This window comes from Phytophthora cinnamomi (genome assembly GCF_018691715.1).
Source record: "Phytophthora cinnamomi strain GKB4 chromosome Unknown Contig26, whole genome shotgun sequence".
Classification (NCBI taxonomy): domain Eukaryota; phylum Oomycota; class Peronosporomycetes; order Peronosporales; family Peronosporaceae; genus Phytophthora; species Phytophthora cinnamomi.
In genome coordinates this window covers 1,373,006-1,398,960 of record NW_027150959.1, presented here as the reverse complement: position 1 = coordinate 1,398,960, position 25,955 = coordinate 1,373,006, and the positions used below count along the sequence as shown (strand labels likewise).

General features: G+C 56.1%; 2 protein-coding genes across 2 annotated transcripts; one reads left to right on the top strand and one right to left on the bottom strand.

Moving 5' to 3' along the window:
* Nucleotides 1-17,117: 17,117 nt before the first annotated feature.
* On the top strand, nt 17,118-19,387 carry IUM83_08822 (RNA-dependent DNA polymerase; the record flags this gene model as incomplete). Its single annotated transcript, XM_067933218.1, has 3 exons — nt 17,118-17,292; nt 17,365-17,600; nt 17,777-19,387. 3 exons carry the CDS (start codon nt 17,118-17,120, stop codon nt 19,385-19,387), a joined length of 2,022 nt encoding a protein of 673 aa, XP_067794142.1.
* Nucleotides 19,388-22,244: 2,857 nt separating this feature from the next.
* On the bottom strand, nt 22,245-25,516 carry IUM83_08821 (necrosis inducing-like protein NPP1 type; the record flags this gene model as incomplete). Its single annotated transcript, XM_067933217.1, has 2 exons — nt 22,245-22,375; nt 25,042-25,516. The coding sequence occupies 2 exons, from the start codon at nt 25,514-25,516 to the stop codon at nt 22,245-22,247; spliced, it is 606 nt and encodes a 201-aa protein (XP_067794069.1).
* Nucleotides 25,517-25,955: the final 439 nt, after the last annotated feature.

Below are 25,955 nucleotides of genomic sequence, written 5' to 3'. Positions count from 1 at the left end.
TGGCTCCCAAACACAGCTGCAGTATGGATGGTATCATAATTGAGTCAACTAATATTTTCATTGCATAAGTCAAAAACATAGATGGAAGTGTTCATCAGTAGTAGTAGTAGCAGCAGCACTCCGACCTTTGCGCGACCATCGAGGAGAATACAAAAATGAGGCTGAGGATATTGGCATTCAAGCGGTGAATTGCCTTCGGCTGAACCATACACCCAATACCGCTTCCCGCCAAGACACTACTGTAATCAGCGCAGCCTGAGTGGTGGGGCAAGTTCTCCTTCGTGATCGACACAAACACCGTGTGTGCCATCAGTTCCTCGTCAAACTTCCGGCTCCCTCTCGGCGACACTGGTGCCGTGTCATCCGAAGTGCGGGGTTTCGCAAGCACGCTGTCAGGTCAGACATGATGCATTTGCCATTTTCTGAATTGGCCAGATGCACATTGCCTCGCTACGAGTCGAGACAACCAAAGTGCAATACTTAAGTATGTGGTTTCAAGCGACCCATGTCGAGGGCATACGGTGCTGAGATCTATGTAAGGCTGGCTGACCATTTTCTCCTCAGCAATCGAATGTCATCAAAACACAGATTGAGTAGATCCGACATCTTCAATCGCTCCAAAGTACAGGTCCACCAAGTCACAGAATCGATTTTTCTTCACTCAAGGTGTAGTCGGTTCGGGCGTGAAATGCGTGGAATCACCAAGTCTCGTCGTGCAGATATCGTAATCAGGAACAACAACATCGACAAACTCACTATTATTACTTGTAGTGGCTGCGTCGTACAGAACTTTGCACTGAAATTTACATGCCATAACTAGAGTGTTGCTTCCAACTGTAGTTGGGCACACTCGACCCAAGATGCAATTCTTGTTAAGTCGCATTCCCGTGCAATTCAGTGACACATCGACCGACCATAGAGCAACGCACTCAAGAAAACCCGGCAATTTGCGCCTCTTGAAGTGGCCCAATGCCTCCATGGTCACAGAATTTTTCGTCAAAATCATCCAGCGTTGCAGATAACTCGGATATTGCAGTCCTTGACAACTCTTGTGCCAATTCCAGCTGTGGTTACCCGATGGTTCTTAAGTGTTTGATGACCTTCCCTGAACGGGATGTCGTTTATCATGTAGAGTACTCTAGTCCTTTCGCGATCGAGCCCGAGTTGAACACTATCGGGGACTCTGGTCTCTAGGAGCTGCTGAAGTTGAGTGGAAACAACGTCCAACACACCAATCGATTGATCGGGGAAGTGTCTGCCATTCAGATCACAAGCCTTAAAACTACAGCCCCACCCAATTGAAAGGTGAATGAGACCGAACGTTTCCACACCTTTTTCGATCCCTACCGCCACTAGTTTTTCAGCTGCATCTCAGAACTCATCGGATTATTGCCACGGATCATTCAAAAAGCCGAGCAAACTACCCCAGTTCAGTGGAGTGTCAACTCCAGAGACACCATGTAGCGACAAATCTCCAGCTAAATCGAGGCGCCAAACTACAGTGCAGAAACGTCTGAGATCGCGTGATATCTCCGTACAATTTGGCAGGAGCTCGGAGAAGGCTTTATTATCCATCAAGCAAAGCAGTGTGAACAGCTCGATCGCTTCGCGTAGCTGTCGCACATGAAGCCACCTAGCCTTCATTAGTAGTACCCCCAACACAAGTACACTATCGAGCGGCTAACTCGACACTAAAATTCCCCCCAAAGAGCAAATTCAGCAATGTTGTTTCTTTCTTGCATTAGGCTTTCACGCAACACAGCAGACCAGGGCTGTAGAAAATCCCAGTTTGATGTCATGCCGCTTCTGATTCACCGCAAAATCCGAAATGCGAGTTTTCAAGCTTGAGATGGTGGTGTTAGAGTCCATCAACTTCAATCTATCAAGACATGGGTATTTACGCGCATCTATCAATCAACGATAAACAGTATACACAGGCAGACAGCATACGACAAAAAAATCCCTCACACTGAGAAGCGTTCATGTGGTGAACTGCCTACAACTTCACAACAGAGGGTTCTAAAGCATCCCAACACTAACCAATGCAACCTCCACCTGTTTTGGCGTTTACCATTATGACGGCCAAAACCTTGTAGCTTCGGCGTGAATGCCATCAAACCGCACTCTACATTATCTTGACAATGGCAGCCGAACCGGTGGTAATAATCGGCTTCAATACCATACTACCATAACAATATCGATTACGCTGGATTGGATCACTCCTAAGTTCTGACCGTTAATACCTAGTAGCACCATGCTACCCTTGGCGCGGGAACTGAGGCGACAACGAAGACTAGGCTCAGGATATTAGCGTCCATGTGGTAAATTGCCTTCAACTCCTCAACGTTCGAATCACTCCTCACGACACTAAGTAATTCAGCCTTCGCCTCCCTGGAAAATTTCTCCTTCGAGAAAGGTAAGAAAATCGCGTCTGACACTGTATCTGTGGCCCAGATCCCGATTTCCTTAATGAGTAACGTTGGCAGCGCCTTATTGTGCGTCGAGACAACGACACATTTCGTCGTGCTGAAAATCTCTAGGAAAGGGCACGCGGTGGATAACACGCTGAGATCCACTATCGGCAGAGTACGGTTGTCGTTGCATAGATTAATCTTTAATCTGCGTATGTCGCCGAAAAGCAGTTTCAGTATCTCCATCACCAGGTGTATATCTTCAATCGAATCAAAGTACAATACCAAACCGTCACAAAGTCGCTTCTTTGCCAAGCAAGGTTTCATCGGATCCGGCGTGAACTGAGTCGAACAACCAAGTTTCGTCTTGCAAGCCCCTAACCAGGCACAACGATATCCACGATTTCGCTGTTTGCTGAATCGTAACAAGCCCGGCAACGAAATGCAAGCGATGCAATTAGGGTGTAGTTATTATCAGCCAGTAAATCACTAGACGACAGTTGCGCTCCTTCGTCAATATCCACGAACCCGTACACCAGCTGGTCTTTCCGAGTTGCGCCCAATTTTGTTAAAGGATAACCAGTCTCCAACACCGCCTCAATAGCCGACATGTCCGCGTTGGGCAGTGTTATCACTCGAATCGCCATTTCTGGAATAGCGTGTTCGTCGTCTCTCAGGTTGGACCCTCTTCAACAGAGAGCATATACCACGCCGGTTCATCGAGCTGAGGCAAAGGCGTTGCAAACGTTTTTTGTTTACGTGGACGCAACGGCTGAACAAACGGCAGCAAAAAACATCATCAGGTGCCAAACTGCATGATAATTTTAACTTTTCACATCGTGCCTGAGATGTAGTGGAGAGTTTCAATCGTTCTTCAACCTGCACGACGAACCACCGCATACCATCGTGCTCAGTATAGTCCCAGCATTCACCACATTTTGCGAAGAATTCACCATCCTCTCTGTACATTCCAAATCTAACTCAAACGCAAACATCGGTGTTCGAGCCAATCATCTCCAGGAGCCCCGACGAAGCAGCCAAACTCGATGTGGTGCTGTGGCGGAGCCAAGCTTTGTTTTGCTGACGCATAAGGACGCGATCGTCGCGAAGATCTTATATTGGACTCTTTCGGAAGGGCGAGACGGTTGCGGGCACGAACCATTTTCCGATTCGCCTCCGGTCGCACGCATCGAAGGTCTCCCAGGGGTTGCACTTAGATGCTCTTCGGCGCGATCAGGACTAGTGTAGTAGGTTGGCTCGTCGCGTAGCGCAAGGCCACGAACGAGCACTGCCAGACGATCGCGTGGCGGTGATCGACTTGACGTGAGGCGAGTACGGTGGACAAGTGGCCAAGTCGGGCCGTAGTGTGGGACAAGATACGGGTGGTGACGAGGGCGAGCCAGTGGGCTAGTGCCACCAGCCATCGACGGGCGTTGAGCAAGCAGTGGAAGGTTGAAGTGGCGACAGCGACGGTAGAAGATCGCAGGCGTGGGGCGACACGCCGAAGGACAAGGGCGAAGAGTATGCAAGCGAGGCGAGGCGAGATCAAGAGCAGGAACGTGAGGCTGTGAGTCCTTGAAGTACCGGTGAGGGAGAGGTCCAGTAGGCTAGGAATGCGCCCGTGCAGTAGGAGTAGGTAGATCGACGGGGAGTAGGAGGGCAGCGAGCGGCGGTCGGCCGGCTCGACCCTCAGTGGGGGGGGTTCCCACCGGTAACTCTTGAGTAGGCGTTTTTGAGAACCTAACCTGATTCAATACTTTCCTACTCAATAACCCGTCAGAAGGTGCGGATTTTTGCAGTAGGATTTCTGCTACTGCAAAAAATCTTGAGTAGGGGGCGGGGGAGAAGGTCTCATGGCGAAGAAGAAGCAGCAGAAGCAGCAGGGCGAATCTCGTGCGCGAGGGCCTAACTGGACTACAACGGAGATCCTGAAGCTCATCGAGGCATGGCGAGTTGAGCTGGATACCCCAGCAGAGAAGGGGGAGTCAACGGCCCTTCTTAACCCTTTCACTACCAGAGATTTCTTACGGGTCTCCTTGGACCTATGGCTCCAGCAAATCAATTCAACGCACAGGGGAAAAACGACCAATTTTTACACGTGGCGACGGTGGTTTACTTCACGGTACTCCCAATCAAAAGTTTGAGAGGTCGAGCTACATGCCGTCGCGCCCTGGTCAGTGTCGCTACAACGGCAATGGTCTATGGAAGTAGGAGCCGTTTGGGGTGGACATCACGGCGAGCCCACTGAGGATGCTGACCTCCGAGCGGTGGCGTCGGAGCCCGCGCGCTCTCGACTCAGCGTCATTCCGTTATAGCATTATCCCAAGTATGCGTGCTTAGCCGAGCACCCCATGTAGTAGCAGTTTCCAATCTACATCCGCCAACCGCTCGCACTCCTGCACATGCAATCCTGCGTAACATTCACACTGGCTTGCTATAACGCTATCACTGTAAGCTTATCTAGTTTGGTTAGGATTCTGTAGCGTTGCCTGATGTATGAATTTGAATATTAGCTCGTATACATTCGAACCTGCTCCGCACCCTTCCAGGCCAGGGTCCATGTCGGTCTCCCAGTCTCATTGAACAACGCATCGAAGTTCTTTTGTCCACGGGAGGCTGCTAGACGAGAAAACAATTATGGCAGGTCACACGAACTGTTTGTGGCTCGTGCGGTAATGCATTTTACAGGTCCATGGAGACCTGTTAGGTTGTACAGTGCTTTGCCGTCGTCTCGTAGCTTTTAGTTTTGGCCAATCGCATCTTGCGATTAGACCTCTTATGGGTCCCTATGGACCTATAAATCACTCCAGCTGGCTGGTAGTCAAAGGGTTAACAGGCGAGTATTCGAGCAATTTAAGACGCTGTGTGGTGGCACCACGTCTCGCAGTGAGAAAGCAGTCATCGACAAGAAGAACAACTTGCCTGTTGCGTACAGGCTCATAGTCGCAGTTAACAACAACCGTGTGGTCGGATCAACCGGCCAGCCTTGTTGGTTTGAACTGTCACGTGAGCAAAAGAAAGCCATCAAGGCTGCTAACAAGACGGACGCTCGCAATGCCGACATGGATATAGCCGTATTCAATGCTTTGAAGAACATCTTAGGCGGTGATGACTCTGTCGAGCCTTCCGCTTTAGTTTCCTCTACGCCTATTTTTGAGAGAGAGGATAGTAGTGCTCCTCGTCAGACATATTTTGCGGACTTCGCTGACAACAACCAAAACACGGATGCAGCGCAATCTTCGTGCAGTGGTGGAAACAATCCACTGGTACAGGCATTACCACTGAGCAAGTACTGCACTGCTTCATCAGTGTCGTCACTGTCCTCGCCGCCGCTAGATGATGCGTAGCCTCGAGACAGAAACCTATGCAGAACTACTAGCGTTCCGCTAGCCAGCTCTTCCATCATCAAGCAGCTCTTTGGAATGGACGAAAGGCCGCGCCTTCTCAAAATATGCCGGTGGAAACACAACTCATGATTTCGCTGGATTTATTGAGTCGCCAATCTTGAGTAGCCTACTAAAAATTTGCCGGTGGGAACCCCCCCAGTTGCGATTTTTCACTGGTTAGTGGAGGATCAAGACTAATATACACGAGTTGCGCCGACGCAGGGTTACGGTCGAGACAGGTGAGCAGAGGCAGGCTCGTGCACAGATGAGGGCAGTGTTCGAATAGGGCGGCGGGACCGTGGAGAGAGACCACGGGGGCTGTGGTAGTTGGAGCTCCTCGGCCGAGGGACGACAGGGCTCGCATGTGCCAGTGTGCGAAGGGCTCTGCTGTCCGGTGCATATAACCGGGTTTACGAGCAGGAAGCGGCTAGTGGGGCCACCCGACCACTAGTGCTGATAATGCTTCCTCCCAGCCATCCCTATCCTAGCCATGCGTGCAGGCCAGTAAAGTCTGGTCGACACTGAACGGCCTCGCACTGGTAGACTCCCCTGCTAGCCGTGGCGCTCCCAACCGCTGAGGTGGTCAACTTGTGTTAACTATCTACCTACGCCGTGGTGTAACAAGAAGGTCACACGGGTTGGAGATAACGACATGGTGGTCATTACAGGTGCCTACCGGGCAGTATCACGAAGTGGTGCTGGCGGCTTGGCATCCGTGGGCATAGCCGCAGTCGAGAGAGAAGGGAGAAAGGAAGAGAAAGAGGAAGAGAAGAGAGAAGAGATGAGCGATGAAACTAATGAGTTTGGTATTACGTTAACAGATTACGAGAGACGAAATGACGGTGGTCGGAGGACAACTGGCACGTGATGAACGCGCTCAACGGCGAGCAGCGTCAGCGGAGCGAGCGGCAACGGAAGCGGCGAAACAGCAGCAGCTTCAGCACCAACCGACAACGGTCACGACCTTGGAGACGGAGGACGGTGCCACGGTGACGCTGAGCACGGAGGAGATACGCCGCGCATCTGGCGACACGCCGATGGCAGCAGGCGGAACGGGGCAAGGCGACCTCGGCACGAGTCGAGGCGGTGACGTTCTGACAGGACACGGCGACGAAGTGGGCAGCGGCAGCCGGACGGCGACGGACGGTGACGGCGGGCAGCCGAGAAGCGGCCGCGGAAACGACGGCGGTAGCGGGCAACAGGCCAGCGCGAACTTGGACACGACGACGGACGGGGACGCAGTGGACTTGACGGGGACTGGTGGCAGCGGCGGTGCCGGAACGGGGCGTACGCCACCACCACCACCTCCTCCCCAACCGCACGAAGGAGCAATGGCAGCTCGTGGGCGTGGTCCGGTGCAGGGGAACGCTCCTCAGCGACCGATCATCGTTCGCGAAAAAGCCAAAGCGTTGAAGTTGAAGAAGTTCAAGGGCTTGGACGACACGATGCCGGTGACGATGTGGCTCAAGACTGTGCGCGCGGAGGTCAGGCGCCAGGCAGTGTCGCTGGGAGTCGAGTGGCAGGAGCGCCAGCTCTACCACGAGGTCGCGTCGAACCTCGGAGGCGAGGCGCAGCGCTGGTTCGCCACGGTGATGGAGTCCGTGCCGGAGAGCGAAGAGAACATCAGCACGTTGGCTGGGATGCTACGCGCCAAATACATGACGCAATGCACTGGCCCGGAAGTGGTCGACTTGCTCAACGCGAGACGGCAGATGAGAGGCGAGCGGCTTGTCGAATACGCGCAGTCGTTGCGCGAGATCGGGGAGCGCGGCGACGTCGGAGAAGACTGGTTGGTGAACGCCTTCCTGAAGGGGATGAGCAGCCCCGAGGGTGCCACCCACGTACGAGGGCACAGGCCTCAAACGTTGGACGAAGCAGTGAACTTGGCGGTGTCCCACGTTGGCGAGTACGGTGAGGGGTACGGCGTCGGGTTGGAGACGGCGATGTCGCGCTGGGACGAGCGCGAGACGTCAAGCGGGCGCGGGCCCGGGGTGGGCGCCGCGACGACGACTGGCGGCCAGGAACAGTCTGGGTTGACAGGGAACTTCGGAAGTGTGGTGACTGGCTACGGACCCATGTGGGGCACGGCGGCCACGCCGCCTAGGTACGACACTGAAGGCCGGCAGGTGAGCGCCTGAAAAGCCAGTGCAGATTGGTGGAAGGCGATACCACCTGGTTTCCAGCTGGTACCGGTAGGGACACGCAGCAGCCAGGGAGACGGTTCAAAATTTCGAACGGCTAGCAGTGACCAGTTCGCAGCGCGAGGAAAGCGGCCAGCAGCGGTTGGAGATCAGAACCCGAGGCGTCCTGCAAAGGCGCTGAAGGTTGAGGGCAGTTATGGCAGCGGAGCACCAGCAGCGAGTGGCGGGGTGTCGAACCCAGCGCTCGCGACACGAGAAGGTAGGCTGCTCAACCAGCAGCGCTACATGCAACGACGAGAACAGCCAAGGCGCGAGTTCACCCCTCGGCCTGGCACGGAGTGCTACTACTGTGGTCGACTTGGGCACTTTGCGCGGTTCTGTGAGCTGAAGGAGGCGGACCTTCAAGCGAGTGGCACGAGCGCGGTGGCTGGCGCGACGGAAAACACCACGGAAGAGTCGGGAAACGGCCCGCGAGCGTAAGGGCCCCGGCCTTACTGCTCGCAGGCACTGGACCGGGTAAGACGACGAGGCAGCGGCCTGGGCAACGGCAAGGGACGCTGCCAGCGACGGCGGAGAACGAAGACGAGGGAGACGCGGGCGCAGACGACGAGGAGCATGGCAAGTGGACTTTGAGTCTGGGGATGGCGCCGCGGACGACGCGCACGAATGCATCCGCGGTGGAGACGATGGGGAGATGCGGTCAGGGGATGGCGTGGCACGCACCGACCCCAGAAGACGACAGGAGGAATGGCGGAGGTCTGGGGATGGCGCCGGACGGCAGGTGCTGGTGGCCTCTCCGACAGCCACCGAGGTTAGTGACGTCAAAGAGCCGACGCAGCGACGTGTGACATTCGCTGGCGTCGAGGCGGAGTCAGTGACCGACGACATGGAGCATGTCGACATGGGCCAGCGGACGGATCCGTCGATGAACGACGAGGGTCGTGCGGTGAGCAGCAGCGGCGACGGCGGCGCCATGCGGAACGCGGACGCCGAGACGCCGCGTCTGTTGCATGCCACGGCGACGGTGGCCCGCAGCAACGAGCAGCCACCGAGCTTGCCACAGAACGACGGCGTGGTGAGTGGCGGTGACGAGTACGGACGATCGGCGGTGGACGCTGTCTAGGCGGGCGTTGGAGACGCGAAATCGGCCCACTGCACTGGCCAGGAGCGTGCGGTGATCAACTTCGACGACGAGTCGACGAAGGATGGTGGCGAGATCAGCGGCCTGCCGAACGAAGACGTGCTACGGGACAAGGCAGCGCAGAGCGGACAGGCCGAGCTGCACGGAGACGACAAGGGCACGGACGACGTGAAGAACACGCAGAACGCGGAGCACGGTGACGCCGGCGGCATGCTGCACGAGGCGCTGGCGGCGGAGCTGCACGTGTGTGACAAGGAGCGGGGTCGAGTACTGATGGTGACGGCTCGACAGCAGCACAACGAGGCCAAGAAGAAGGAAGCGGAGCGGCAGCTCCACAAGCGGCAGAAGCGGCTCGCACATACCAAGGAGCGTCGGGAACGGCGCGCCGAGCGCGAACGGCTGGCGGACGAACCGGCGGAGAATGGAATGGCGACGACGTTGGTGTCCAGTCGCGGGCAAGAAGCAGGCAAGGCACCGGCATCGCGACCGGTGGATGGCGTGAGTGATACAGCGCTGGAGCGTTCCAGGGCGAGGCGACGCTCTGAGAAGCGCCTGCGCAAGGCGAGAGCCAAAGAACAACGCGAGGTGCGGGAAGCGCTGGTAAAACTAACGCAACCAGTGGTGGCTTACCGAGCTGTCGAGGAGGCGTATCGACGACACGGAGGCGACAAAGGAAAAATCTTGAGCCGCGAGGAGGCCGAAGCAATTGGCTTCACGCTTCCAAGTACTACGAGAGGGCAGAGTCGGCGACCAAGGTGCCAAAAGAGCGATACACGGCAGTACGTGTACCACAGTGGTAGTGTGTACGCGTGCTCCCGCGTGGAGAAGATGGACCAGCAGTACCGGCCGATGCGCGTTGGCCAACTGCGCGCAGTACAGGCGCCGACGGTGAGTACGTTACCGACGGCGGTGGTGAGAGTCCAGGGCGAGCAACGGCGGATCAAGCTCGACACGGGGGCACAATACAGTGTGGCCGGCGAAGGATGGCGGCAATACGGTGAGAAGCAGCACGCGCTACCTCCGGTAGACTACGTAGAGGGGTTCACGGGCGCGGTATCCCGCGTGCTGGGCGTATGGAGGTTCAAGTTTCGTACGCAGTACGAACAGACCATGGAGGTCGACGCGCTGATCGTCGAGGGCGCGACGGAGGAATTCCTCTTGGGCGAGGACTGGATGCTCAGGAAGGGAGTCAAGATCGACTTCATCTCGTGTGAGATGAAATGGTACGAGGACGACACGAAGAAGATCGTGCCGTTCCAGTGCTCAAGCGGCAACAGGCAACCAGGTCGAGCAGCGAGAGTACGACTAGTGCGGACAGCGCGAGCGCGGACGTGGACTTGTTGTAAGGTGGAGTTAGGAGTGGCAGCGGCCGAAGGCACTGTGGGGCTGTTCGTACCAGCTCGACGCGTAGAGCCACACCTGTTCCTAGCTCCTACATTGTCAACAGTGCGCGGAGGCAAGGTAGTTGTGCCAGTGATGAACATCGAAGGCAAATCTGTGAGGCTGCCACGGAGAGAGGCGCTGGGTACGTGGATGCCGACAGCAAACGACGTCGAGGTACTCGAGATGACAGGCGAATTCGGGCAGGACCGTGTACGGCGATGGCTGGAAGACTTGTGCCATAACCAGACGCCGTTGAGCAACGAAGACGATTTGGTGCTGGGAGACATGGACGATCACGACAAAGAACTTCTATTACAACTCTTACGCCTGTACCCTACAGACCTGCCTTGCTGGGGCTGGTGGAACGCTTCCATCGGTCCTGGAAGGACATGGTCGCGATGTATGTGGCAGAAGCTCAGGACGACTGGGACCAGTGGCTACACTGCGCGGCGTACGCGTACAATGGCGCCAAGCACTCAGCCACAGGATACAGCCCGAACGAGCTCATGATGGGAAGGAAACTACGAGCGCCGAGCGAGCTACTACGCAGCAGCGGCATCACGCAGACTGGACCAGCTGCGGGGTACCACCGCAGACTGGTAAACAACAGCGCAAAAGCTACGAGTGCAGCGCACGCAGCGCTGGCGAAGGACCAACTGCGTCGCGAGCGATACTACAACCGGCGAGTCCGGCATGACGTGGAATTTGGTATTGGTGATCCGGTGTGGGTGTTCAAGCCTCCACGAGGCAAGGGCATTACGAAGCTAGCACACCAATGGGTAGGTCCGGCACGCATCGTACAAGCAGCAGGATTCGACAATTGGGAAGTCGTCCGCGACGATACGGACGAGCACTTGATCGTTCACTGTAGTTTCTTAGTGTCGAGCCGCTGTCCGAGCGACTCACTGGGAGTGATCGCCGAGAAGCTCCTCGCAGAGCTGGAGCTGGAAGACGACGCTAGTGACGGGGAGTTGGCGGTGGACGACGGCGCTGAGCAGGCAGGAGCGCAGCACGACGGCGAAACCGCAGCGGCCACGACGAGCAGTGGCAATACGGCCGACGAGTCGATAGTGGGCGAGGGCCGAGACGAAGGCCAAATGACGCGAGATGACGCCACGAGGGACGTCATGGCGGGAACGAGTGGTCGCGGGAGTGCCACAACAACACGACCGAGTGTATCAGTGCCAACCAGAACAAATCTGGCCGGACAAGACGAGGAAGAGAAGCAGCGGACGGGTGATGGAACGGCACGCTCAGGAGCCGATGAGGCGACACGCGTTTCAACTGCCCCGGCGGACCAAGATGGAGATGCGAATGAAATAAGCCAACCAGGAATAGCGGCGCCCAGGATGAGCAGCACAGATGGAGCGAGGTCGAGCGCAGCAGCGCAACCTAAGCCGGCAGTCAGAAATCGAGGGTGGAAACGTAGGGCAGAAGCGGATGCCGAAGCCAAAGCCTACGAGGAAACGAAGGGGCGCCGGCGACGAGAAGCCGACGAGCGCGAGGCACGTGCAGCAAGACGCCAGGCTGCACGTCACGAGCAAGAGGCCGCAGAAGCAGAAGCAGCTAGTACAGACGCTGCTAGTGGAATTCATGGCGGTGCGGAAGCCGATGATCACGAGGCCAAGACAATAGCACGACGAGGACCTGACGCTGACGATCATGGGTGTCACGGCGAGGCCAGTACCGATACGGAAGAGTCAGCAGTCGACGGCGAACGAGGAGCAACGGTGGAGATGCTTCGTGGACAAGGGCGTCCACGTTGGCAGCCTCCCATGCCCGAACTCCTGCAAGTGGAAACGGCTGGGTACATCGTGGAGCGAGCACGACGAAGGGTGCGCAACCGCGCAGGACGCTACGTGCGCGAGCACCAAGTGGAGTACAGCACGGGACCAGGGCGACCGACAGGACGAAGATGGCTCACTGAAGAAGAATTTGAGCAGCTCGAAGATGCTGCCAAGGTCGTGGACGACCTTGGAGCCGGGGATGGCGTGTAGTAGGTTGGCTCGTCGCGTAGCGTAAGGCCACGAACGAGCACTGCCAGACGATCGCGTGGCGGTGATCGACTTGACGTGAGGCGAGTACGGTGGACAAGTGGCCAAGTCGGGCCGTAGTGTGGGACAAGATACGGGTGGTGACGAGGGCGAGCCAGTGGGCTAGTGCCACCAGCCATCGACGGGCGTTGAGCAAGCAGTGGAAGGTTGAAGTGGCGACAGCGACGGTAGAAGATCGCAGGCGTGGGGCGACACGCCGAAGGACAAGGGCGAAGAGTATGCAAGCGAGGCGAGGCGAGATCAAGAGCAGGAACGTGAGGCTGTGAGGCCTTGAAGTACCGGTGAGGGAGAGGTCCAGTAGGCTAGGAATGCGCCCGTGCAGTAGGAGTAGGTAGATCGACGGGGAGTAGGAGGGCAGCGAGCGGCGGTCGGCCGGCTCGACCCTCAGTTGCGATTTTTCACTGGTTAGTGGAGGATCAAGACTAATATACACGAGTTGCGCCGACGCAGGGTTACGGTCGAGACAGGTGAGCAGAGGCAGGCTCGTGCACAGATGAGGGCAGTGTTCGAATAGGGCGGCGGGACCGTGGAGAGAGACCACGGGGCTGTGGTAGTTGGAGCTCCTCGGCCGAGGGACGACAGGGCTCGCATGTGCCAGTGTGCGAAGGGCTCTGCTGTCCGGTGCATATAACCGGGTTTACGAGCAGGAAGCGGCTAGTGGGGCCACCCGACCACTAGTGCTGATAATGCTTCCTCCCAGCCATCCCTATCCTAGCCATGCGTGCAGGCCAGTAAAGTCTGGTCGACACTGAACGGCCTCGCACTGGTAGACTCCCCTGCTAGCCGTGGCGCTCCCAACCGCTGAGGTGGTCAACTTGTGTTAACTATCTACCTACGCCGTGGTGTAACAAGAAGGTCACACGGGTTGGAGATAACGACATGGTGGTCATTACAGGTGCCTACCGGGCAGTATCACGAAGTGGTGCTGGCGGCTTGGCATCCGTGGGCATAGCCGCAGTCGAGAGAGAAGGGAGAAAGGAAGAGAAAGAGGAAGAGAAGAGAGAAGAGATGAGCGATGAAACTAATGAGTGTGGTATTACGTTAACAGATTACGAGAGACGAAATGACGGTGGTCGGAGGACAACTGGCACGTGATGAACGCGCTCAACGGCGAGCAGCGTCAGCGGAGCGAGCGGCAACGGAAGCGGCGAAACAGCAGCAGCTTCAGCACCAACCGACAACGGTCACGACCTTGGAGACGGAGGACGGTGCCACGGTGACGCTGAGCACGGAGGAGATACGCCGCGCATCTGGCGACACGCCGATGGCAGCAGGCGGAACGGGGCAAGGCGACCTCGGCACGAGTCGAGGCGGTGACGTTCTGACAGGACACGGCGACGAAGTGGGCAGCGGCAGCCGGACGGCGACGGACGGTGACGGCGGGCAGCCGAGAAGCGGCCGCGGAAACGACGGCGGTAGCGGGCAACAGGCCAGCGCGAACTTGGACACGACGACGGACGGGGACGCAGTGGACTTGACGGGGACTGGTGGCAGCGGCGGTGCCGGAACGGGGCGTACGCCACCACCACCACCTCCTCCCCAACCGCACGAAGGAGCAATGGCAGCTCGTGGGCGTGGTCCGGTGCAGGGGAACGCTCCTCAGCGACCGATCATCGTTCGCGAAAAGCCAAAGCGTTGAAGTTGAAGAAGTTCAAGGGCTTGGACGACACGATGCCGGTGACGATGTGGCTCAAGACTGTGCGCGCGGAGGTCAGGCGCCAGGCAGTGTCGCTGGGAGTCGAGTGGCAGGAGCGCCAGCTCTACCACGAGGTCGCGTCGAACCTCGGAGGCGAGGCGCAGCGCTGGTTCGCCACGGTGATGGAGTCCGTGCCGGAGAGCGAAGAGAACATCAGCACGTTGGCTGGGATGCTACGCGCCAAATACATGACGCAATGCACTGGCCCGGAAGTGGTCGACTTGCTCAACGCGAGACGGCAGATGAGAGGCGAGCGGCTTGTCGAATACGCGCAGTCGTTGCGCGAGATCGGGGAGCGCGGCGACGTCGGAGAAGACTGGTTGGTGAACGCCTTCCTGAAGGGGATGAGCAGCCCCGAGGGTGCCACCCACGTACGAGGGCACAGGCCTCAAACGTTGGACGAAGCAGTGAACTTGGCGGTGTCCCACGTTGGCGAGTACGGTGAGGGGTACGGCGTCGGGTTGGAGACGGCGATGTCGCGCTGGGACGAGCGCGAGACGTCAAGCGGGCGCGGGCCCGGGGTGGGCGCCGCGACGACGACTGGCGGCCAGGAACAGTCTGGGTTGACAGGGAACTTCGGAAGTGTGGTGACTGGCTACGGACCCATGTGGGGCACGGCGGCCACGCCGCCTAGGTACGACACTGAAGGCCGGCAGGTGAGCGCCTGAAAAGCCAGTGCAGATTGGTGGAAGGCGATACCACCTGGTTTCCAGCTGGTACCGGTAGGGACACGCAGCAGCCAGGGAGACGGTTCAAAATTTCGAACGGCTAGCAGTGACCAGTTCGCAGCGCGAGGAAAGCGGCCAGCAGCGGTTGGAGATCAGAACCCGAGGCGTCCTGCAAAGGCGCTGAAGGTTGAGGGCAGTTATGGCAGCGGAGCACCAGCAGCGAGTGGCGGGGTGTCGAACCCAGCGCTCGCGACACGAGAAGGTAGGCTGCTCAACCAGCAGCGCTACATGCAACGACGAGAACAGCCAAGGCGCGAGTTCACCCTCGGCCTGGCACGGAGTGCTACTACTGTGGTCGACTTGGGCACTTTGCGCGGTTCTGTGAGCTGAAGGAGGCGGACCTTCAAGCGAGTGGCACGAGCGCGGTGGCTGGCGCGACGGAAAACACCACGGAAGAGTCGGGAAACGGCCCGCGAGCGTAAGGGCCCCGGCCTTACTGCTCGCAGGCACTGGACCGGGTAAGACGACGAGGCAGCGGCCTGGGCAACGGCAAGGACGCGCTGCCAGCGACGGCGGAGAACGAAGACGAGGGAGACGCGGGCGCAGACGACGAGGAGCATGGCAAGTGGACTTTGAGTCTGGGGATGGCGCCGCGGACGACGCGCACGAATGCATCCGCGGTGGAGACGATGGGGAGATGCGGTCAGGGGATGGCGTGGCACGCACCGACCCCAGAAGACGACAGGAGGAATGGCGGAGGTCTGGGGATGGCGCCGGACGGCAGGTGCTGGTGGCCTCTCCGACAGCCACCGAGGTTAGTGACGTCAAAGAGCCGACGCAGCGACGTGTGACATTCGCTGGCGTCGAGGCGGAGTCAGTGACCGACGACATGGAGCATGTCGACATGGGCCAGCGGACGGATCCGTCGATGAACGACGAGGGTCGTGCGGTGAGCAGCAGCGGCGACGGCGGCGCCATGCGGAACGCGGACGCCGAGACGCCGCGTCTGTTGCATGCCACGGCGACGGTGGCCCGCAGCAACGAGCAGCCACCGAGCTTGCCACAGAACGACGGCGTGGTGAGTGGCGGTGACGAGTACGGACGATCGGCGGTGGAAGCTGTCTAGGCGGGCGTTGGAGACGCGAAATCGGCCCACTGCACTGGCCAGGAGCGTGCGGTGATCAACTTCGACGACGAGTCGACGAAGGATGGTGGCGAGATCAGCGGCCTGCCGAACGAAGACGTGCTACGGGACAAGGCAGCGCAGAGCGGACAGGCCGAGCTGCACGGAGACGACAAGGGCACGGACGACGTGAAGAACACGCAGAACGCGGAGCACGGTGACGCCGGCGGCATGCTGCACGAGGCGCTGGCGGCGGAGCTGCACGTGTGTGACAAGGAGCGGGGTCGAGTACTGATGGTGACGGCTCGACAGCAGCACAACGAGGCCAAGAAGAAGGAAGCGGAGCGGCAGCTCCACAAGCGGCAGAAGCGGCTCGCACATACCAAGGAGCGTCGGGAACGGCGCGCCGAGCGCGAACGGCTGGCGGACGAACCGGCGGAGAATGGAATGGCGACGACGTTGGTGTCCAGTCGCGGGCAAGAAGCAGGCAAGGCACCGGCATCGCGACCGGTGGATGGCGTGAGTGATACAGCGCTGGAGCGTTCCAGGGCGAGGCGACGCTCTGAGAAGCGCCTGCGCAAGGCGAGAGCCAAAGAACAACGCGAGGTGCGGGAAGCGCTGGTAAAACTAACGCAACCAGTGGTGGCTTACCGAGCTGTCGAGGAGGCGTATCGACGACACGGAGGCGACAAAGGAAAAATCTTGAGCCGCGAGGAGGCCGAAGCAATTGGCTTCACGCTTCCAAGTACTACGAGAAGGCGGAGTCGGCGACCAAAGCGACAAGAGCGACACGGCAGTACGTGTAGTGTGTACGCGTGCTCCCGCGTGGAGAAGATGGACCAGCAGTACCGGCCGATGCGCGTTGGCCAACTGCGCGCAGTACAGGCGCCGACGGTGAGTACGTTACCGACGGCGGTGGTGAGAGTCCAGGGCGAGCAACGGCGGATCAAGCTCGACACGGGGCACAATACAGTGTGGCCGGCGAAGGATGGCGGCAATACGGTGAGAAGCAGCACGCGCTACCTCCGGTAGACTACGTAGAGGGTTCACGGGCGCGGTATCCCGCGTGCTGGGCGTATGGAGGTTCAAGTTTCGTACGCAGTACGAACAGACCATGGAGGTCGACGCGCTGATCGTCGAGGGCGCGACGGAGGAATTCCTCTTGGGCGAGGACTGGATGCTCAGGAAGGGAGTCAAGATCGACTTCATCTCGTGTGAGATGAAATGGTACGAGGACGACACGAAGAAGATCGTGCCGTTCCAGTGCTCAAGCGGCAGCAGGCAACCAGGTCGAGCAGCGAGAGTACGACTAGTGCGGACAGCGCGAGCGCGGACGTGGACTTGTTGTAAGGTGGAGTTAGGAGTGGCAGCGGCCGAAGGCACTGTGGGGCTGTTCGTACCAGCTCGACGCGTAGAGCCACACCTGTTCCTAGCTCCTACATTGTCAACAGTGCGCGGAGGCAAGGTAGTTGTGCCAGTGATGAACATCGAAGGCAAATCTGTGAGGCTGCCACGGAGAGAGGCGCTGGGTACGTGGATGCCGACAGCAAACGACGTCGAGGTACTCGAGATGACAGGCGAATTCGGGCAGGACCGTGTACGGCGATGGCTGGAAGACTTGTGCCATAACCAGACGCCGTTGAGCAACGAAGGCGATTTGGTGCTGGGAGACATGGACGATCACGACAAAGAACTTCTATTACAACTCTTACGCCTGTACCCTACAGACCTGCCTTGCTGGGGCTGGTGGAACGCTTCCATCGGTCCTGGAAGGACATGGTCGCGATGTATGTGGCAGAAGCTCAGGACGACTGGGACCAGTGGCTACACTGCGCGGCGTACGCGTACAATGGCGCCAAGCACTCAGCCACAGGATACAGCCCGAACGAGCTCATGATGGGAAGGAAACTACGAGCGCCGAGCGAGCTACTACGCAGCAGCGGCATCACGCAGACTGGACCAGCTGCGGGGTACCACCGCAGACTGGTAAACAACAGCGCAAAAGCTACGAGTGCAGCGCACGCAGCGCTGGCGAAGGACCAACTGCGTCGCGAGCGATACTACAACCGGCGAGTCCGGCATGACGTGGAATTTGGTATTGGTGATCCGGTGTGGGTGTTCAAGCCTCCACGAGGCAAGGGCATTACGAAGCTAGCACACCAATGGGTAGGTCCGGCACGCATCGTACAAGCAGCAGGATTCGACAATTGGGAAGTCGTCCGCGACGATACGGACGAGCACTTGATCGTTCACTGTAGTTTCTTAGTGTCGAGCCGCTGTCCGAGCGACTCACTGGGAGTGATCGCCGAGAAGCTCCTCGCAGAGCTGGAGCTGGAAGACGACGCTAGTGACGGGGAGTTGGCGGTGGACGACGGCGCTGAGCAGGCAGGAGCGCAGCACGACGGCGAAACCGCAGCGGCCACGACGAGCAGTGGCAATACGGCCGACGAGTCGATAGTGGGCGAGGGCCGAGACGAAGGCCAAATGACGCGAGATGACGCCACGAGGGACGTCATGGCGGGAACGAGTGGTCGCGGGAGTGCCACAACAACACGACCGAGTGTATCAGTGCCAACCAGAACAAATCTGGCCGGACAAGACGAGGAAGAGAAGCAGCGGACGGGTGATGGAACGGCACGCCCAGGAGCCGATGAGGCGACACGCGTTTCAACTGCCCCGGCGGACCAAGATGGAGATGCGAATGAAATAAGCCAACCAGGAATAGCGGCGCCCAGGATGAGCAGCACAGATGGAGCGAGGTCGAGCGCAGCAGCGCAACCTAAGCCGGCAGTCAGAAATCGAGGGTGGAAACGTAGGGCAGAAGCGGATGCCGAAGCCAAAGCCTACGAGGAAACGAAGGGGCGCCGGCGACGAGAAGCCGACGAGCGCGAGGCACGTGCAGCAAGACGCCAGGCTGCACGTCACGAGCAAGAGGCCGCAGAAGCAGAAGCAGCTAGTACAGACGCTGCTAGTGGAATTCATGGCGGTGCGGAAGCCGATGATCACGAGGCCAAGACAATAGCACGACGAGGACCTGACGCTGACGATCATGGGTGTCACGGCGAGGCCAGTACCGATACGGAAGAGTCAGCAGTCGACGGCGAACGAGGAGCAACGGTGGAGATGCTTCGTGGACAAGGGCGTCCACGTTGGCAGCCTCCCATGCCCGAACTCCTGCAAGTGGAAACGGCTGGGTACATCGTGGAGCGAGCACGACGAAGGGTGCGCAACCGCGCAGGACGCTACGTGCGCGAGCACCAAGTGGAGTACAGCACGGGACCAGGGCGACCGACAGGACGAAGATGGCTCACTGAAGAAGAATTTGAGCAGCTCGAAGATGCTGCCAAGGTCGTGGACGACCTTGGAGCCGGGGATGGCGTGTAGTAGGTTGGCTCGTCGCGTAGCGCAAGGCCACGAACGAGCACTGCCAGACGATCGCGTGGCGGTGATCGACTTGACGTGAGGCGAGTACGGTGGACAAGTGGCCAAGTCGGGCCGTAGTGTGGGACAAGATACGGGTGGTGACGAGGGCGAGCCAGTGGGCTAGTGCCACCAGCCATCGACGGGCGTTGAGCAAGCAGTGGAAGGTTGAAGTGGCGACAGCGACGGTAGAAGATCGCAGGCGTGGGGCGACACGCCGAAGGACAAGGGCGAAGAGTATGCAAGCGAGGCGAGGCGAGATCAAGAGCAGGAACGTGAGGCTGTGAGGCCTTGAAGTACCGGTGAGGGAGAGGTCCAGTAGGCTAGGAATGCGCCCGTGCAGTAGGAGTAGGTAGATCGACGGGGAGTAGGAGGGCAGCGAGCGGCGGTCGGCCGGCTCGACCCTCAGTTGCGATTTTCACTGGTTAGTGGAGGATCAAGACTAATATACACGAGTTGCGCCGACGCAGGGTTACGGTCGAGACAGGTGAGCAGAGGCAGGCTCGTGCACAGATGAGGGCAGTGTTCGAATAGGGCGGCGGGACCGTGGAGAGAGACCACGGGGGCTGTGGTAGTTGGAGCTCCTCGGCCGAGGGACGACAGGGCTCGCATGTGCCAGTGTGCGAAGGGCTCTGCTGTCCGGTGCATATAACCGGGTTTACGAGCAGGAAGCGGCTAGTGGGGCCACCCGACCACTAGTGCTGATAATGCTTCCTCCCAGCCATCCCTATCCTAGCCATGCGTGCAGGCCAGTAAAGTCTGGTCGACACTGAACGGCCTCGCACTGGTAGACTCCCCTGCTAGCCGTGGCGCTCCCAACCGCTGAGGTGGTCAACTTGTGTTAACTATCTACCTACGCCGTGGTGTAACAAGCAGGTCACACGGGTTGGAGATAACGACACTAGTTTGCTAATAGACATTGTTTGCCCAATTCTCTGCTTCCGACCGTTGCGATGAAGGAAAATGGTTGTAGACACGGTTCGCGCATGATACTCAGTTGGACAACTAGAGGAACTCGAGGCCCCAACAATGTCTGAAATTCAGTGCTGAGCTTACTCTATTGATAAATTTCTCGAGGTGCTGCCTGTCCTCGACACGGTAACCTAAAAATAACACGTCCAGAAGATGGAGAGCCGATAACACGGTTGCATATCATTCATCGCTGATAGTATGTTGACCGCTGCTCGAAACTCAGGAGAACACTCCGGCGTTCGTAACGCCGTGGCCCAGGTGACTGGGGTACAAGCTGCACCGAGACCATAGTACGATAGAGTTCCTACGAACCAGAGTTCCCAAAATGGGTAGCAGTTGAAGTGTTCATCTACAATTGTGACCCGTATTCCCATAGACTTTATCATGAGTTCAACAAATGCGCTATTGTTCACGAAAGCAAGTAGAGTAAACAGCTCGATTCCCTCTCGCACCCGTCGTAATGAATTTTGGTCGTCTAGGAGAACCCGCAAGGGGAATCGTTTCGTCGTCGCACGATCAGGATTGCAGGGTCTGCACGTCAACACTACCTTCACATTTGAACGAGCAATATCTGTAGAATTGCGCTGAAGCAAACGTACTCGCAAGGCAGCATTACCAAAGCTCCAGAAATTCCCACTCGGGTACTTGGCTAGAGCAGTTTTCCAGATCTGCTTTTGTCAGTATGTTTGGGACTGATGGGTGCAGTGTGTAGTGTCTCGCGACCCTAGGTTGCTTGGTTGCTTGCTTGAGAATCCGTGCTTGGAGGTAAAAGGAATTCTGATATTAAATGCAGCCCCTGCGGCGCATGCCGCAGTGGTTTCTGTTAGTTACCCCCGCAGCGGGTGGTGAAAGTTGCCCCTTGCCTGTAAAACAAGGTGTCAGCGGCTCACTCATATCATTTATTGGGCTTTTATCCCTACCTACATGCACATGGAATCCAACTTCTAGTCAAATACTCACACTGCATTCCCTCCATCTAAATGCTTTCCAAACTATAGAAATTCCATTGACTCTACCCAAGCGCTGGCGCGCGTTCGCGGGCATAAGAAAAACAAAGCCGTGCTTCGCCCGGAACAACTCTGGATTTTGCGGCGAGCGTGCGAATATAAGCATATGATAATACAGTCAAGCGCTAATACTAGATCGATGTAACTTAAACCGGGAGGGCTGCTCGATCGAGCAATGAATCCGTCGGTTCCTAATATAATTGGGTGAGCTGTATAATACGCAAGAATGTTATAGTGCGTGACACCCGGTGATTGCCTAGTTTGGCAAGATGAAACTGTGCGTGACCGCCATGATGGATTGCCTAGTTGGCATAATGAAACTTGTGCGTGACCACCATGACGAGTTGCTGCAGAAGTGGACGATAATTTCGCAATATCCCTATTTTGAAGTATTTGTGTGCTACAGTGTGTATTCTAGCCGAATTGATCGTCGAAAAATTTTCCGGCGTCAAGAGTTATGGCAGCACTGCACCGACATGATGAATCGCATGCTGAAGCGAATGAAGATATCGACGAGGTGGAGGACGAGAAATGCAGCAAGTTGGCCTCAATGACAAGAAATGTTGTTCTCCTTGATCAAAATAGTATCTCGATCGCGAGATCGACCATGTCACGGCAATCTGTATCAATGTTTGCAGCTGCACGTCACAACACAGGTGTCCCTAGCCAAGTCGCAGCCGACCTAGGAAGCCGTGCCGCCACAAGTAAGCTATCGTCCATATCCACAGCATTGATCTGCTATTCTTTCGTCTCTTAATGTGTTATTTACTTGACATCATTAGTTTGCTAACAACAACAAAAAGTTAGGAAAACTACGGCATTTTCGGGTTGAGCAGGATTCTTTACAGGAATCCTGCAGTATGACACTGCCTGTCGATCTTCTTCTCGGCGTCATTGCCGTTCTGCAGCGGTGGTTGTTGTTGACCACGGCCAGGAGCGGGCGGATGCTGGCCGCCTTGAACGCGGACAGTACCTGGAGTCGAACAAGGGTTTGTTCGTCAGATGGCGTAACACTAGGGATGGAGATGACGGGTGATGCTGTCGTGGCCGCGGGTGCTACACAGTCCAGTGACAGTTGACCCACCCTCTCAGAAAAATAAAATAATTATTTTCCCGAGCTCTGGTCTTGTTCCCCCAGACGCTGTCCCGCTCCGCGCGGACTTCATTAAATGAAAGTAACACACAATATATGTTTGTCAGACACGTTCATTTTGATGGTTCACTGAGTAGTCGAGTGCATGGCTTGTGTTGTTTGTGTTGACAAGAATCTCAAATTAGTTGCTTCAACGAAGTGTATGCCTTGATTTGCTTTGCTTGTTCAGCCGCCTACTTGATATCTACTTCACAATGCACGGGGAGTTGAGCAGCTTCGAACACAGCACAGCTTAAAGATTTTGTACAGAGGGTGATCACTGAGAGAGCCGCAATATTTGCTGTTTTATCGGAGTTGGCTGGGCCGCAGGCATCCACATCGCATTGTCTCACAAATTAGGAACGCGGAGCAGCTTGTTCTTCCAGTTCCCGCGTGGCAGAGCTGGGCACGGCAGCAGCGACAGCAAGGATAACGACGATGTTGGGCAGGAACGTCATGGCTTGGCTCTTCGGATGACAGCGCGGGTTAGGCTGACTTGGAAATTTGAGAACTACATGCCCACGACATACTGTCCTCCTCTGTCCTAATTTCTCTGTGAGGTCCATTACTCCAATAGAAAATACGTGGTACGACGCTCACATTCAGCGGCCACGGAAAGCAACACTTTTATCGTTGAGGCTGTGGATGTTTTAATTGGTGAACTTGGGAGAAACGATGTCCTACGTAGGTAAACTAAGGTGCGCAACATGAGTTTCAATCTGGGAGTGTCAGCTGTAGCTCTGTAAACAGATACTCTATCATATCCCACTAAAAGAGAAAATAAATAATACGGTCGTAACTGCAGGTACGGAGGAGAGCTAGAGTGCACCCTGGGCGCAAACGGCATTATCCGCGGAAAATAAAATGAAAAATAAGAGAATGCATGTCATGGTCCACGAGTGAATTGAACTAGACCTTGACTGCTTCTTGGTAGCACGCAACTTTATAACATAGGTGATTTGAGGGCAAATTCTCAAGATTCATGGAATGCCAATATTTCTCGATCAAAATGTGAGACTTAGGTCTCGAAAGTGCAACGATTTGGGTGTAGAATTAAATTATCTGACAAATTACCCGGACAATTTTGGTTCATCGTACGGTACGCGCGAGCTAACACGTCCGTATTACTGACATAGTTCCTTGTGCAGACCATACGCATGTCCAGTCTTATCTACTAATAGAGTATCAGTTTCCAGCAGAGCTCTCTCGAAGTGTGACTGGTAAAGGTGAATGCGAATTTCACACTTAGTATTGAAATGCAGTTCTGTTTTAGGTCCGATTACCGTATTACTACGTCCGATTACTGTATTACTACTGTAGTATATCCGTTTGGAGCAGGAGCGCGGTGGGAGAAACAAATACCACCTATATCCTGTTATTATTAAGGAAAAGATGAGAGCAGTACTATACTACGGCTATTATCTACCTATTGTTATGCTATGCGGATCGCAAACGAAAATCCAGGGCGAAGCACGGCTTTGTTAGAGTTTGCCTGTGACCGCGACCACGCCGCGTAGGCAACGAGAAATAAACAAATCGAGACAGGGCGTAACTTTGCTCAAATTTAGGCCACGAAATTTCAGAGCTTCTCTTCGTGCGGCGCACGACTTTGTCTTAATGAACGGAGGCGACCACCCCTCATCTTCACGAGGACTGCATGTTACCAGAACGTGGAAAAAATCCGCGGATGTCGCTCGAGTGATCAGATAAATACCTGTCACAGGTATTATACTGGAGTACAAGTTATTTGAAATAATTAGGGTTTTTAACTTAATAAAAACTGGATGGGTTAACACACCAGCATAATTTACACAGGTAATTCAACATCACAGTCCCCTCAAGAGCCTGTTGAACCGAATCGATTGAATCATATTCAGCAGGTATTTCGATTGGAGAATAATGGCACCTGAGTGGCATCCGCCTAAGGACTCTGGATAAAATCCAAGAACTAAAAAAACATTAAAGGCTACGATAGCAGCACTAACGTCAGCACTACTATTAGTTTCCAGGAGGCAGGATACTGTAGTGTAAACCTTGTATTTGGCGTAGTCTGATGCATTTACATAAATAGAGGATCTCTGAAACACTTAAAAAAAAAGTAGTCGGATGAATTTCTGTATGAATTCCTTCATTTCACTCGGCTTGGTGGGTGTGATCAGACTGAGGCGTTGATATGCTTGTACCTCGGTAGCGCATTCTTCTTTGGAGAAACTAAGAGAACGGACGAGCCTTCTCGAGGTTTCGCGTAAACTGCTCATCGCTGAAGGGAGCTGCTGGAAAGTCACCTTGGCTTAGAGCACTACGTGCCGCTTCAGTCAACTGCTCCCACATGATGAGGTCCTGAAACTCACCATCGACGCTGGACCAATCCGACACCAGCTCGCTCTCGATCCCTATCGCTACATATCGGAGTATGGGACTCGTCCCGCTGAAATACTTGGCAAAGGGTTCGTCACACCAGGTTTTATGGCACGCTGGTGGACCATCCTTCTTATATGAAAACGCACCGTTCACACCCATAGTTGACACAGCGATGATCTTCGGGTTCTCAACAGCAGGATTGTTGATCCACACAACTGCCGAAATCCATTTGTGCCGTTCATTCCTCGGCACCAACCCGACGTCTCCTGAACCTTGGTCCTTGGGGAAATACCACGTGTACATGATAGCCCAGAGACCGTTGTTCCACGCAGCTCGACCGTACACTTGCGAGCCCAGACCTGAGCCCTTGCAATCGCCATCGGCTTTTCCGGTTGGTTTCAATCCCCCACTCGTTTCACCCGCAGCATTCACGGCGGGGTACGGGTGGCAGTTTTCAACGATGGTGAGACTCGGCTTGAATTTGACGGCAGCCTTCTCGGACGCGGTTACGGGCTTGGGCTGTGCAAATGGCTGGACCTTGTCGTGGTCGATTCTAACCGATCCCACAGACCCGAACACAGTGGCGACGATAGCCGTGAAGAGAAGTTGGCGTAGATTCATGATCGTGTTTGCAGGAGGACGGTTACTTTGAAAGTGAGCTGAGGTCTAAAGCACAAGTTGCTATCGCTTTGAAGGGAACCTGCAGTGCTACCGGCTCTTTAATCACAAGTAACGAGTCGGTAGCGCTCATCTTTTTAAAAGTCAACTTAAGTACGAAGTCTACACCAGGCGGCCAGACCACTGTATTGGAAACTTTCATTATGCTGGGGTGGGCAGAATGCCTTTCTTCCTAGATCTTTAACCCACACTTCCCCTACTTATTCATGTTTTTGGTAAATCGGACTTTCATAACTAAGACACTCTGCACGCATGGTTCTTGAAGTATCTTGGCATTGCCAGCCGTCTTTTCGAAGTTGCCGCCCGCTATACGCTCATAAAAGTCGATTTTCCCCTCGAAGTCCATGGTCGCGTGATCTATTGAGCAACGTCCCCAATCGAC